We start from the raw sequence: 16,062 nt of genomic DNA, 5'->3' as shown, positions 1-16,062 counted from the left end.
CACCTGCAGTGCACATCGGCCTCTCTGTCTTTTCTAAGCATTTGAATTACAATATAATTGTGTGTTATAACTTACCTTGCACCCTGCACCAGTCCTCTGTGTAGTCACAGGGGTTGGGCTTTGCTTTGGATGCATTTCTAAAAACAACATGTGACTTGTCTGAGCTGCAGGCTGCCTCCATCTTTGTGTTCCTGTACAGCTCTGTCCCTCCGCCACTGATGTCAGGCTGACCAGGCTGTGACCTCTGAGAAGGAGCAGGAGGTGGAGCTGTACAGGAGCACAAAGGTAGGGGGCTAAGATCGGAGGAGTGAGTAACACAGAACAGACATGGCACATGTTGTTTTTTGATATGCATCCAAACCCAAGTCCAGCTCCTGTGACTACCCCAGGATTTTGGCAGGGAGCAAGGCAAGTTATAGAACACAATTATATTGTAATGCAAATGCTTAGAAAAGGCAGATTTGCACTGCGGCTGTAATAAGCTTCTGCAACCTGTATATAGTGAAAATGAGGTTCCTGGTGACAGATTCCCTTTAAAGTCTGGAATGGAGACCCATACATAAGTATCCAAATCTTTACAACAACTTTAACATAATATATTTCCAGTTCTGTAAAAACCTAGAAACACAATTCATGATGTGATATTAAAAAGGGGTGATTCTAGGTGCCAGGGTTTGGAAGATATAAACTTTTGAAGCGCTCCACCATCTTGACGTCTGTACATGTGCTATCCCCAAGTGATTTGCAATTAGGACTTGAACGGGGATGAAGAACTGAACAAACAAAAACAAAACATTTCGATCAATTGAATTTACACGAATCGAGCGTGTGCAAAATATCACTAAAGACTCTGGTTCGGTTAGCAGCGAAACCCTCAGAGTTCTGGCGGTCGAGGGGTTAACCATGTAAATTAAAAATCAAAAAGGAAAAAAAATCAATTGGAATTAGGAAGAAGCCGTATCCTCCCCACAGCTCATATATATATATATATATGGAGAAGAAAATTTACTTTAAAGAAGGCGCCTCGATCTGCGCGGACCTTGAAAGAGCCTTAAAAAAAAAAATGTCCGCCTGGTAACAATCAGAATGTATAATCAGCGCCTCGACCCTGAGCCGCGCATAATACGAAGATTGATGTATTATTAATCTGCAGGGGGAAGCCCCGCTTTCATCTTTTAATAGTCCCTTATCACAAGCCGCAGAGATCGGCGCGTCCGCCTGGTCACACCCCCCTATTACCATCACTTACTGTAAACTCTACTCACAGCCAAAGCTGTCACTCAAAAACTCAGCTACGACCGTCACTGGTTATGACAGGGCATGAATAAGAATATACTTACCCAGACTTACCTTGCAGTAGCGACCTACATTTGGCGCTAGGGATATAGTTTTCTTTCTGACGGAGGAGAGCTAATTTGCATACTTTTTACATTTATATAATTGTTACTATAATCATTTATATAAATCGGATTTATTTGGAAAATTTGGAAAAAATTTGGAAAGTGCAGGAAGCGGATGAAGTGCTTCCTCCTCCTCGCTCCTGTAATCATGTGATCAACTACAGGAGCTGCTGGGTCCCAGAGAGACTCGTCTTTCTAGAACCTGGAGTCCTGCTCCTCCCTTTAAGAGGACCTGTCACCAGATTTTGACCCCCTGACTAACAATGCCTGAAGATAAAAGGGTTACAGGTCTTCCCCATTTCACCTAAAATGAGCTGCCAGTGGGGCGCTGTAACTTACAGACGTTTTTCTGATATGCAAATTAGCTTTTCTGACTCATCTCTGGTATCTGTGACTCATCTCTCTGTCAGGCTCACAGTGAGCCACGCCCCATTATCCTGACTGACAGCTCAGTGTCTCTTCAAAACACTGTTCTGCCTCCTTGTACTTAGGGACCGTCTGCTAATATTCAGCTACAGACGTATAAAGCTCTATGTACAGATGGTACATTTTTTGTCAATCTTTTTACATAGTGCCTTGTGTTACACTCATGACATGTGACCCGTGACATCATCGCCGGTCCTTTAGCCTTCTAAGAATAGCAAACTGTACACCATGTATGCGATTACATAAAAATCACATCAGCCTCCATGGAGGATGGAGAGGAGAAGTCCATGGAGGCTGCTGTGACTTCATGTGATCAGATACATACATGGGGTACAGTTTGCTATAGTTAAGAGGCTAAAAGAACCTGAGATGATGCCACTCTGGTCACATGACATGAATTGTGACCAGTAAGGCATGGGGAGGAGTAGATGGGAGGGGCCGGGCAAGCAGGACACACCCCCTCTGATGCCAGGTAATATACAATAGAAGGTGATTTATGTGAATGTAAGTGAAACTATTTTTAGCTAAAAGAAGGGGGTCAGTCAGTGATTAGAGATCTATAGGAACCTGTCACTGGCTGCATATGTGGAAATGAGCTGACAGGTTCCCTTTCAGGCCTTGCACAAGATATAATACAAAGAATCAGATGTGAATGGAATGTTCCATTGACGTAAAGGCAATATTTCCGCTGTTACTCAGACTAATGTCCAAGTTACAGGGGGAACTAAGCCGATTAAAGGGGACTCTTACACCCCGCAGCTCCTGTAGTTCCCCGCCACCAGGCGATCACATGATCACTGGATACAGAAAGACAATAAGGTACCAATGGATAGAACTATGAAGACCCCCGGGGTTACTGACCTTGCAGGACAAGGGCCTCGGATGAGACTTCTCCGGATGCAGAGTTGACACATTCTTCGTTTGGATGCTTTTTGTTGTAATGTCTCTTCAGCGAGCCGGGGATATTACACGAGTAATGGCATAAGGCACAACCGAACGGCTGCAAGGAGAGGAAGAAGAGGATTCAAAAACACAGAAAGGTCCTGGAGAAAGGAATTTAAAAAGGGGATTGCAAAAGAGGCTCGGAGTTTTGTGAGAGGATGGAGACCACCTCCTATGTTGTCTCCCGTGCACTGCACAAGGAGAAGATTGTGTCTCCATATCTACAGCACATCCCGATAAGTAATAGCATCCTGGAGGATAGCAGTATATACAGCGCACTATTTAGGTGAATAGATTACTTACTATTAGCTGCAGCATCCCAAGCTCCTCCTCTCCTCTCCAAAGGCTTAAAATTAAGATGTAATTTGTAACTTCAGTGAAAACCAGTCAGTCAGTCTTGGTAGACCAATACCGATTCAGCAAATAATGAACAGGTTTTCCAGGAGAACTTATTCTGCTCCAGCTCCAGGTTCCCGAAAACGTTGGGATGTCACTTCCTCCCCGTAGGAAGTGACTTCCTGGGAATGTCCATTAATTGGCCAAACCTGGCCTCATGTCACTTCCACTCAAGTTTTGAGCGCAAAAAACTGGGAGACCTTTGGATTCAGAAACCATGAGCCAAAGCAGGGTAAGTGGACCTTCTATACTGGGGGCATCTCTAACTGTACCCCTAGCTGGTTTTCCTGGAAAATACCCATTTTTCAATAATTATTATCACAGTATATTCCTTTGTAATTTTGATTTATGCAAAGTTAAAGTTTCTGACCCCTGAACTTAAAGGGGGTTTCTTTGTTAAACATATTAATCACCGACCCATAGACTAGCTTCTCAATATCAAATTAATGAGTGTCCAACCCAGCACCCCCACAGAACATCCATTTTCAGCAGCTGCTGAATGAGACAGGAAACACACACAGCGCCGTTCCCTGTGTAGTGGTCACACCAGGTTACTGCAGATCTGCTTCTAATTATGCTGCATTGACTCTGTTTAATGCCCAAATTACCATAAACGCTAATCTATGGGGCTGCTGGGTGTCCATCCCCCACCAATCTGATATTAAAGACCAATCCTTAGGACAGGTAACATGTAAAAACTTTTTTAAAATTGAAAAATCATAGTCTATACCCCAGCGTATAAACCATATACCCAGAGTGCACCTTATATATATATAAACTAAATTTAGCACAAACCGGCAAAATACAGGAATTTAGCACAAATCTGATGTTCCGACAACTGGAAATAAACGATAAGAAATCTCTGACCTCCCGGTGGAGCCTCGGTGACCCGACAATCTGCAAACCTGTGATAACGAGCCGCTGAGCCACGGCACTGGCCGCCTCCGGGTCCAGATCCCACTCTACAGCTAGTATAGAGACGCGCCCCTGAGAGCTCGCACATTCAGCGTCGTGTGTCCGGAGCTGGCGGCCAGGATTTACGGATTATGTAAAGCGCCGCCATCATCTGTCGTGTCTGACAGGTATTCACGTGCAGGTGCCTTTTGTATGCGGCAGGGAGGCCATTCATAAAGTTCTTGGCTCCACATACAGATGTTTCTGTAAAATTTGGAAGGCCAATTTGGATTAACCCTATAGGGACACAACCTATTTTGGGCCTTGACGACCAGACATCTGCTCTTTTTGTTATTTTGTAGATTCCCTCCAAAAGTCGTAACTTTATTGTTGCATTAGCAGAATTCCGTGATAGATTATCGTTGATTTGTAGGTTTTAGCGTAACCATTTTGGATACATTGAGTTTTATCCATTTTTCTTTTTAGCGCTCTCTTTGTGTTAGTTTTTTACAACATGGGGTGCTCCCACCCGTTAGCTGCTCTACAAAACAGTGGGAGGCAGAAGAACACAGCCGCATCCATACGTATCCTGTACATAGGTTATGAGTGATAAAAAAAGATCTGGAAACCCCTTCATTCTTCCGTTATGTCGATGAAATTGTATCCATCACATGGCAGGCGGGCGGATACCATCTTTCTGAGAAATCCAGGAAATTGAAGGACATGAGGACGTAGAAGAACCTCGCTCCATATGAATGAGGAGGCGCGGGGGATCGGCACGTGTTGGAAGAAAGATGGAAGATTCTTTATTATAACAGAAATGATCCAATGTCTCAGGGTCATCGCATCTCTGGGGACGTGTTCCTCCATGAACTCATCACACGGCGTCCCCCGCACATCATCCAGAAGAAAGAAGAATCTCTGTCACAGCGGATTCATAGACCGAACAAAGCGGAGCCGACCCCGCAACATCTCATTGTCAGCCGCGTGCAGTGTATAATAGAAAGAAAACAATCCACACTGTCATCCAGGAGAGGAATGATACAATCACTACATCACATTACAGCGCAGGGTGCTTCAAGGTCATGGAGACCGCAAAGAGAAATAAAAGCTGCTGCAAGGAACACATGTACATAGGGGGCAGTATTATAGTAGTTATATTCTTGTACATAGGGGGCAGTATTATAGTAGTTATATTCTTGTACATAGAGGGCAGTATTATAGTAGTTATATTCTTGTACATAGGGGGCAGTATTATAGTAGTTATATTCTTGTACATAGGGGGCAGTATTATAGTAGTTATATTCTTGTACATAGGGGGAGTATTATAGTAGTTATATTCTTGTACATAGGGGCAGTATTATAGTAGTTATATCCTTGTACATAGGGGGCAGTATTATAGTAGTTATATTCTTGTACATAGGGGGCAGTATTATAGTAGTTATATTCTTGTACATAGGGGGCAGTATAATAGTAGTTATATTCCTGTACATAGGGGGCAGTATTATAGTAGTTATATTCCTGTACATAGGGGAAGTATTATAGTAGTTATATTCTTGTACATAGGGAGCAGTATTATAGTAGTTATATTCTTGTACATAGGGGGCAGTATTATAGTAGTTATATTCCTGTACATAGGGGACAGTATTATAGCAGTTATATCCCTGTACATAGGGGACAGTATTATAGTAGTTATATATTCCTGTACATAGGGGGCAGTATTATAGTAGTTATATTCCTGTACATAGGAGGCAGTATTATAGTAGTTATATTCTTGTACATAGTGGGCAGTATTATAGTAGTTATATTCTTGTACATAGTGGGCAGTATTATAGCAGTTATATTCTTGTACATAGGGGGCAGTATTATAGCAGTTATATCCCTGTACATAGGGGGCAGTATTATAGTAGTTATATTCCTGTACATAGGGGGCAGTATTATAGTAGTTATATTCCTGTACATAGGGGGCAGTATTATAGTAGTTATATTCTTGTACATAGGGGGCAGTATTATAGTAGTTATATTCCTGTACATAGGGGGCAGTATTATAGTAGTTATATTCTTGTACATAGGGGCAGTATTATAGTAGTTATATTCTTGTACATAGGGGGCAGTATTATAGTAGTTATATTCTTGTACATAGGGGGCAGTATTATAGTAGTTATATTCTTGTACATAGGGGCAGTATTATAGTAGTTATATTCTTGTACATAGGGGGCAGTATTATAGTAGTTATATTCTTGTACATAGGGGGCAGTATAATAGTAGTTATATTCCTGTACATAGGGGGCAGTATTATAGTATTTATATTCCTGTACATAGGGGGCAGTATTATAGTAGTTATATTCCTGTACATAGGGGGCAGTATTATAGTAGTTATATTCTTGTACATAGGGGGCAGTATTATAGTAGTTATATTCCTGTACATAGGGGACAGTATTATAGCAGTTATATCCCTGTACATAGGGGACAGTATTATAGTAGTTATATATTCCTGTACATAGGGGGCAGTATTATAGTAGTTATATTCCTGTACATAGGAGGCAGTATTATAGTAGTTATATTCTTGTACATAGTGGGCAGTATTATAGTAGTTATATTCTTGTACATAGGGGGCAGTATTATAGCAGTTATATTCCTGTACATAGGGGGCAGTATTATAGTAGTTATATTCTTGTACATAGGGGGCATTATTATAGTAGTTATATTCTTGTACATAGGGGGCAGTATTATAGTAGTTATATTCCTGTACATAGGAGGCAGTATTATAGTAGTTATATTCTTGTACACAGGGGGCAGTATTATAGTAGTTATATTCTTGTACCCAGGGGGCAGTATTATAGTAGTTATATTCTTGTACATAGGGGGCAGTATTATAGTAGTTATATTCCTGTACATAGGGGGCAGTATTATAGTAGTTATATTCCTGTACATAGGGGGCAGTATTATAGTAGTTATAGTCTTGTACATAGGGGGCAGTATTATAGTAGTTATAGTCCTATATAGTTAGTAGTTATATTTCACCACCCGAACTCCGGTCCATATAGTTTGGCCACCATCCATCTGGCTTCTCCTATCCTTCTTATACACGAATCGATAGAAGGGGGGAGGTCGCAGACGTCGGACTTTCAGTGTTCTTCTTCCTAATGGTATATTTTACTTACAAATTGACAAAACCATTTTAACCAGTTAATAGGTGAAGATGTTTGGGGGCCATTGGATTCTAGCACTTTTTGTGTTGCGAGGCATGTACACTAACTGGGGAGCACCCGATTACCTGCTCAGCACATAGCAAGTACCTATGTCTTATGGGAAGGTGCCTGAGCAATACGAGACCTATGAAGAAGGTGTCTGAGCAATAAGTATCCTACAAAGATGCCACTTACAGATTGTATACAAGACGGGTGTGTCAATTCTTAACAAGACTGTTGTCGGAAAGAGGTATTACCCCCTTCCTTCGACCAAATAGCCTTTTTATTGTTACAAATGGCTTCTGTCCTGACCTCAGCTTCACCAGGACTTCATTGATATTTGGGTTAGCTGCCTTTTTCTTGAAGGAGCGACTTTGAGGTTATCTATCATATAATGAGCATCCTATATGGAGATTAGGGGTTGAAAACCAGGAAATCACTTAAGACAACATTCTTGAGATTGGTCCCGGGTCAAATCCACCCAGTTGCAAGATTGATCCTCACCGGGTGCGTATTGTTTTAGGAACTAGATTTTTTTGATGGAACATTGATCCATGAATTTACATGGATTTCCAAATATCAAGTGGGGAAGGATTCGTTCCCTAATATTGGCCACTGGTGAAAATAATACCATAGCCTAAGTACCATCAAATGTATCACATACCATATATACTCGAGTATAAGCCTAGTTTTTCAGCACAAAAAAAATGTGCTGAAACCCCCAACTCGGCTTATACTCGAGTAAAAAAAAATAAATCAAAACCCACCTTGCTGGCTTCCTCCTCTGCTGGCTATATACTGGTGCAGGGGGCTGGCTATATACTGGGGGATATGGGCTGGCAGGCTATATACTATGGGGCAGGGTCCGGCAGGCTATATACTGGGGGATATGGGCTGGCAGGCTATATACTATGGGGCAGGGTCCGGCAGGCTATATACTGGGGGTCAGGTGCTGGCTATATACTATGGGGCAGGGTTCGGCAGGCTATATACTGGGGGAAATGGGCTGACAGGCTATATACTGTGGGATATGGGCTGGCAGGCTATATACTATGGGGCAGGGTCCGGCAGGCTATATACTGGGGGTCAGGTGCTGGCTATATACTATGGGGCAGGGTCCGGCAGGCTATATACTGGGGGCAGGTGCTGGCTATATACTATGGGGCAGGGTTCGGCAGGCTATATACTGGGGGTCAGGTGCTGGCTATATACTATGGGGCAGGGTCCGGCAGGCTATATACTGGGGGCAGGTGTTGGGTTTATACTATGGGGCAGGGTCCGGCAGGCTATATACTGGGGGCAGGTGCTGGCTATATACTATGGGGCAGGGTCCGGCAGGCTATATACTGGGGGCAGGTGCTGGCTATATACTGGGGACAGGTGCTGGCTATATACTATGGGGCAGGGTCCGGCAGGCTATATACTGGGGAGGCTGGGACCAATGCATTTCCCACCCTTGGCTTATACTCAGGTCAATAGGTTTTTCCAGGTTTTTGTGTTAAAATTAGGGGCCTCGGCCTATACTTGGGTCGGCTTATACTCCAGTATATACGGTACATATACAACATAAGACAACTGATGGGTAAGATCACTTTTTCCTCCAGTCTTCCAGAATCCATAGATAACAGTCACGTAGTAATACATCACACCATCAATTCATATCTACAGAAGAAGAATAATTCTGTGTCACGCTAATTCCGTATCCATGGCAGCCGCTGCTACTTAACCCTCTCCAGTACATTCCCTTTTGTCACCTTTCGAGGTTTCCATTCCCATTGTTTCTACGACCTGCCATGAATCCGAGCCGTGCACATAACTAATCCCATCCGCGTGGATCGCGTTTCAGGCAGATATCCAGCCGTCACTCAAAGCTTGGCACGCAACGCAGATGGAGCTTCAGTGCCGGCTCGGCAAGAGGAAAATTACTCTTTTTATAACTTTTGTTTTGCAGAGGTTTTCAATCCTGTTACCGGAGATTGAAGGGGAAAAAAATGTAATTTCTTATCGACTAAATTTATCTGTGAATCCCAGGGGGAAGAAATGAAAAACTTCACTGGTGGCTTTATACTTCTTGTACTCAGAATACTCACCTCCACTGATCCCCCACGGATATGAGGAACAGCGTCCACTCCACTCCCAAAACCCATCCCAACACCCTCTCCCTCCCACATGGAGAAGACACGAGCACAAATCTTGGAGAACCTCAAGGTTGTAGGGTCAAAAAAACAAAAATACAAACCACAGAGTCCCGACACAACCTGCAATGCCACGGCAGTGAAGAAGCCCGTGATGCTGGAACCAGGGCAAGTACACTTCCCCCAGGCTCCATGTGGTCTCTTATAGGATTCCTGGAAAAACCCTCTGACAGTTTCCAATAAATTTCTGACCAGTGCCGCATATGTGGTCATCTCAGATCTCATTCTTCTCCCAGTGTTCATAGCGCCTCACCACAATGCCGCTATACACAGTGGGGCACATTTACTAAGGGTCAAAATCACGGTTTTCCGAATTTGACCATTTTGCGCAGAATTCCCCCGTTTTTTTTGGCGCACGCGATTGGATTGTGTCGCATCGGCCCCAGCTTGCATGCAACGAAAAACGGGTCCGTCGGAAAACCTGATGGATTTGGAAAAGTTGCGCTATTTTGTTTTTTTCGCTTGACACTTACATGCACCAGGAAGAGCAGCAGCAGCACCTGGTGGATATCGGGCGCACAACCTTAGTGAATCCTGGCAGAACCCGAATCCTCGTCGCAGAACGCGTCGCTGGATCGGTTAAGTAAATCTGCCCCATTTTGCTCCTCCCAACTATCCAGTGCCGGACGAGGTTTCCTTGAGCCCTCCACATAATATTATTCTGCGGGACCACCATTTATAATCCCCCAGGAAAAAAAAAAAGATCCCCCAGCCTTCAAATAAGGTTGCCTTCTGCTTTATCTATGGCATCAAGTAATAGGTGATAGTCCGGGCCCACCAGAGGATCTGTGATGTTTTGGTGGACCAGTATGACACTGCAAGTGTCGGATCATGGAAGGTCCTCCAACAAACAGGACTTTATCTTCTTCATGCTGCTGGAGGACCTGCACCATGGTCACACAGCCCTCTTCATAAGAGCTGTGTACTGATTAGGTCTTTGTCACCCTCTTAAAGGAACACTCCAGTCAAAGCCAATGCATAGAATAATACATGGTGCAGGGCTCGACTCTCATTGTATTCTTAGAACCTTGCTAGAACCTAGAGTGCTGCTCATGCCTTCAGGCCCTGCACAAGATAGAATTTTTACGAATCAGCAGTGACTGGAGTGTTCTTTTAGCAATGGCCAATCCAGTTGTCCCATGTCCTTGTGGACAGAAGATGTCATTACAACCATGTTCTGGTTCCTGCTCTATGTCCCTGTGTTTACAGACTGGCAAACATTAAGTAATTTCGTAGGGTTCAGGTTTTGATCCATCACTAATCATGTATTGATAGCTTATCTGATGAATACTGTAGTACTTCTTTCCTGAAGTCCATAATTTGGTTTGCTCCCATCCCCAGCACTGCTTAAAGGGATAATTCCTGCTTTGGCTTCCAGTTCCAGTGTTGCAGACGTCACTTGTGACCTAGAAGAAGTGATCTTTCGGGCCAAGCTGGCAACGTGGGAGACCAGGAGACTGCAGTGACTCTGAAACCAGGGGCAGGGCAAGTACACTTATTTTTTAATGACCCTTTCCCCCTGGAATTCTCCCCTAAAGGGGCTACGCCAAGTTTGATTGTTATCCCTTATGGCTTGCTGGAGGACCTTTCGTGATGTGATACTTGCAGTCTCCAGAGCATGAAACGGTCCTCCGGTGCGCCTCGGCTATAACCTCATAATTGATGCCATATCCCTTAGGTTAGTATCTAATCAGTGGGTTCCAACTGCTGGTACGGGGGTCCCATTCTCACTTATTGAATGAAGCAGCAGGTGAAGCTTACGCTCTTCGCTCCCACAATATGGAATGGAGCAGGAGGAGGACACATGATCACTCAGTAGTGAGAACCGGACCCCCACTTTGTTCTCATGATCAGTGGGGGTCCCAGCTATCAAACCCTCACTGATTAAATTAGGGAACTGGTGCCACCCGTTTAGTACAGAACCATTGGGTTGGACTATACGGCGATGCAGGGAATGTGGTTCTCTGTATATAGATATACATGGAGAGAGATGCTCTTGCTAGAAAGATTTGGCAGAGATGTTGTGTTCCTAAAAGGCGGAGAATCGCTTTGATGTAGTAATTCGGCAGCACTTAACCGCGTCCCCTTTTATTTGCAGAATCCCATTTGATGACATTATGAATATTTCCAGCGTTCGCCCACTTACCATCCCCCCCGATAATCAGAGCCATTAGCGGCTCTCAGCGCCCTCCATTACCTATGAATAGCTGTGAATACAGTAAGCCGCCAGCACGTAGCGCAGATTAGATACCTTGTATTGTGCAGGACTGAAATGAGCGCCGCACGGGGGGGGGGGGGTGTTAATTATTCATGGAGTGTAATTATCGGCTGCACTCGGCAGAGCTTCGCTTACTGTTTATTGAACTACAGCGATAGTGAAGCTTAAAGGGAACCTGTCATCTCTTACAACCCCATTCACACACAAGAAGAGACTTCTTAACCCTTGTCAGGGCGCTAGGACTCTATACATTCACATTCTGGAAGCAGCATCATATATACATATTCTGCAGAAATTGTGTAATGCAATGATCGTCCTGGGTGTTGCTTTCCGTGCAATTTCTCTCTCTCTCTCCCTAGAACGGACATTCATAGCAAAAACTCTGCTGGACTAGAATCCCAGAGGTGTCTGATCACATAGACGTCTATGGAGAGGAAGTGGAGCCTAGTCATAAAGGAGAGACACATGTACAGACTGCCAGAGATTATAGGAAGCTTCTATCTCACCCCAAGTGGTTTGTTCCCAGTAGTAATGTTGGTATTTATCTGTAGTGCTGCTGATGCTTACGAATAATAGGAGGAGAGACTGCTGAAGATAGGAGTAGGTTTTTTTTTTTTTTAATCTATCCCAGTGTGTTTTTTTGCCCATCAGTACAGGTCTGTACTTCTCTATAATGTCCTATATGTTCCTGCTAATTCTCATGATAGAGGAGAGACAAAAAGGCACAAACAGAGGCTGCTGGAGATAGAAGTAAGTTTCTATCTTACCCCAAGTGGTTTATTCCCTTCAGTACAAGTCGGTACGTCTCTGTAAAGTTGTATACAATGCTACTGATACTAGAGAAAAGTCAAAGAAGCAGGCAGAGGCTACTGGAGGTTATATTAAGTTTCCACCTCACCCCAAGTGGTTTATTCCCATCATTACAGGTCAGTATGTCTCGATCGTTCATGAGCACGGGAATATATAGGATATTATAGAGGAGAGACAAAGTAACAGACAGGGGCTGCTGCAAATAATAGGAGTCTTACCCCAAGAGCTTTAGTCATATCAGTAGTGTTCAGTTCTTTTCTATAAAATCCTATATGGATAAAACCTTGATGCTTTAGTGATAGAAACCTATAGAATCCCGATGCCGGTTCTGAGTGGTAGAGACCCCGAAACAGACAGAAACTTCTGCAGCGAAAAGGAAGTTTCTATCTCACCCTAAATGTTTTACTGACATCAATACGTCTGTATAGTGTCCCATATGTTCCAGTTGAAGCCTCAGATTAAAACTTGAAAATATGCAAATACTTTTTCCAAAGTGAGAAATGGAAAACAATGCCTCCTTTTACTACCTTGAAAGGCGGCCCCCTTAACACCAAGGATGACTTACAGGGATTAAAAGTGGTCAGACACAGTTTAGTCTCACCTCAAGTGCTTAAATTTCCACAGATCAGGACTTGTCACGTCCTATATGAGTGATGCTTCTGTGCGAGAGATAAGAGACACAGACAGAGGCTGCTGGAGGTAATAGGAGAGGTCTATCTCTCCCCAAGTGTTTTACTTCTCCATAATGCAAGTTACTATCTCACCTTTATTCACAACAGTACGGGTCAGTACTTCTCTATAAATGTCCCATATGCTCCTGCTGATGCAGAGTGAGAGAGAGGAGAGATGTAGGCAAAGACTGAGGCTGCTGGAGGCAATAGGAAAAGTTTCTATCTCACCCGAAATGATTTATTTGAAACAGTTCTTCTCCATAATGATCCTCCTTATGCTACTAAGTAAATGATACCTCCTGTGTGTGCAGTGTATTGGAGACCTGATAGCATCTAGTCTACAGCCTCGAGCGCCGAGACAACTGAGAATTATACATAGGGACTTGGTCACACTTCACTTTTGTCAGAATTTCCAACGCTTTTAGGATTTGCACGGCTCAAAACAGGTATTTAACAGGAGTCTGCGCCGGGATTGTGCCGCACGCGATCGGACTGTGGCGCGCATGCGCTGCTTTCATGCGACAGAAATCGGGGGGCGTGGCCGTCAGATGATCCGACTGATTTTGTGTCGCAAAATCAAGAACTTACATGCACCAGGAAGAAGGTGGCGGACCGGAGCGGGGAAGCGACACATGCAGGATATCGGGCGCATGATCTTAGTGACTCCCTGCACAGCACATTATACACGGACAATGCACTTACATGCACCAGGAAGAAGAAGGTGAACTCCGGGGACCTGAGCGGGGAAGCAACACCTGCAGGATATCGGGCGCACGATCTTAGTGACTCCCCGCACAGCGCATTATACACAGACAATGCACTTACATGCACCAGGAAGAAGAAGGTGAACTCCGGGGACTTGAGCAGGGAAGTGACACATGCAGGATATCGGGAGCACGATCTTATTGACTCCCCGCACAGCGCATTATACACGGACAATGCACTTACATGCACCAGGAAGAAGAAGGTGAACTCCAGGGACCTGAGCGGGGAAGTGACACATGCAGGATATCGGGAGCATGATCTTATTGACTCCCCGCACAGCGCATCATACATGGACAATGCACTTACATGCACCAGGAAGAAGAAGGTGAACTCCAGGGACCTGAGTGGGGAAGCGACACATGCAGGATATCGGGCGCACGATCTTAGTGACTCCCCGCACAGCGCATTACACACGGACAATGCACTTACATGCACCAGGAAGAAGAAGGTGAACTCCGGGGACCTGAGCGGGGAAGCGACACATGCAGGATATCGGGCGCACAATTTTAGTGACTCCCCGCACAGCGCATTATACACGGACAATGCACTTACATCCACCAGGAGGAAGAAGGTGAACTCTGGGGACCTGAGCGGGGAAGTGACACATGCAGGATATCGGGCGCACGATCTTAGTGACTCCCCGCACAGCGCATTATACACGGACAATGCACTTACATGCACCAGGAAGAAGAAGGTGAACTCCGGGGACCTGAGCGGGGAAGCGACACATGCAGGATATCGGGTGCAGGATCTTAGTGACTCCCCGCACAGCGCATTATACACAGACAATGCACTTACATCCACCAGGAAGAAGAAGGTGAACTCCAGGGACCTGAGCGGGGAAGCGACATATGCAGGATATTGGGCGCAGGATCTTAGTGACTCCCCGCACAGCGCATTATACACGGACAATGCACTTACATCTACCAGGAGGAAGAAGGTGAACTCCGGGGACCTGAGCGGGGGAGCGACACATGCAGGATATCGGGCGCAGGATCTTAGTGACTCCCCGCACAGCGCATTATACACGGACAATGCACTCGGAAAAAGGTAAAATGTGCCCCATAGAGTCTGCAGAGGGGAAAACTGCTAAACAATGCAAGTCATAGAATGGGGAGGTTTAGCATTACTCCTCATGTACACAAAGTATAAAACATCTGTAATGTTTTTAGAGTCTTTTTATACTACTAGCATGTCCTTTACCTGTGTTCGGTCCTGGGCCGCCTTCATGGGACTGTTATGACCAATCATGTGATCACATGGGCGCACACACACCATAAGGAGGGGTATATATTGTATTTGGCTGTTTCTCGTGTTCCTTGTTGATTGCCGAGTGCAGGTCGGCAACCAGCATTTCACATAACCCAACGTTGTGATTGTGCCCTGTTCTGCGTTCAAGCAAACGTCGTCTTGAACTTCTTAAGATCTGAAGCAATGTCAATATCCCCAATTATTGCCCCAAGGGAAAAGGCTAGGCCCCGGTGGGGAATGTTGCAAAAAGCACTGTTAGAACTGTACCCCATGTGGGCACTTTGGATGAATATCATGGAACCATAGTCAGATGGTTGAGACGTGTCCCTCTTAAAGGGGTTTTCTCATACTCCTATAGATTGAAGCTTCCCGATTAATGAGGGGCTGATGTGCTGCAACCAACTGATAGTTGTGAGAAGGGGGCACATACTTTATGTCACAGCTGGAGGGCGGCGTGCCAGAGGGGTGAGGATTTCATTACTACCACATAACGTGGACGTGTCCCAGGACCGCGCTATATTAAGTCTTACAGGTTACCGTCACTGTCAGATCGAGGTCAAACCGTTAACTAGTGGGAAATAAGAGGAAGGACCGGGCTCTTCTTTATCATTTTTAATATGCGCCGGAGTCATTGAAATTTTTTACGCGCTCATCTCATTTACACTCCTCGGCCCTGCAAGGTATTTTATAGAATTTAAGACTTTAATAAAAGGACGGATAATGTAAAGAGTAATAGGAGATTATATCCGGGAAGAGCCACGGCCCAGGAAGGACGATGAATTGTGGGAGAACTGGAGATGGATAATAAAAAGGAGCCGCCGATGAGACGACGAGATTAAAACGCTTCACTTCCCGGGGGCCGGGGGAGGACGAAACCCTTCTACAGAAATTTAAAAGGATACT

General features: G+C 44.6%; 1 protein-coding gene across 2 annotated transcripts in view; it reads right to left on the bottom strand.

Moving 5' to 3' along the window:
- The window catches only part of ZFAT (zinc finger and AT-hook domain containing), a 97,284-nt gene that overhangs the window by 34,467 nt on the left and 46,755 nt on the right, over positions 1–16,062 (bottom strand). For both annotated transcript variants that reach the window (XM_072151150.1, XM_072151151.1), the window contains exon 13: positions 2,688–2,826. In XM_072151150.1, coding sequence (XP_072007251.1) covers positions 2,688–2,826 — 139 coding nt within the window. The remainder of the gene's footprint in view (positions 1–2,687; positions 2,827–16,062) is intronic.

This window comes from Engystomops pustulosus, chromosome 5 (genome assembly GCF_040894005.1).
Source record: "Engystomops pustulosus chromosome 5, aEngPut4.maternal, whole genome shotgun sequence".
Taxonomy (NCBI): Eukaryota; Metazoa; Chordata; class Amphibia; order Anura; family Leptodactylidae; genus Engystomops; species Engystomops pustulosus.
This window is presented reverse-complemented; position numbering and strand designations above follow the sequence as displayed.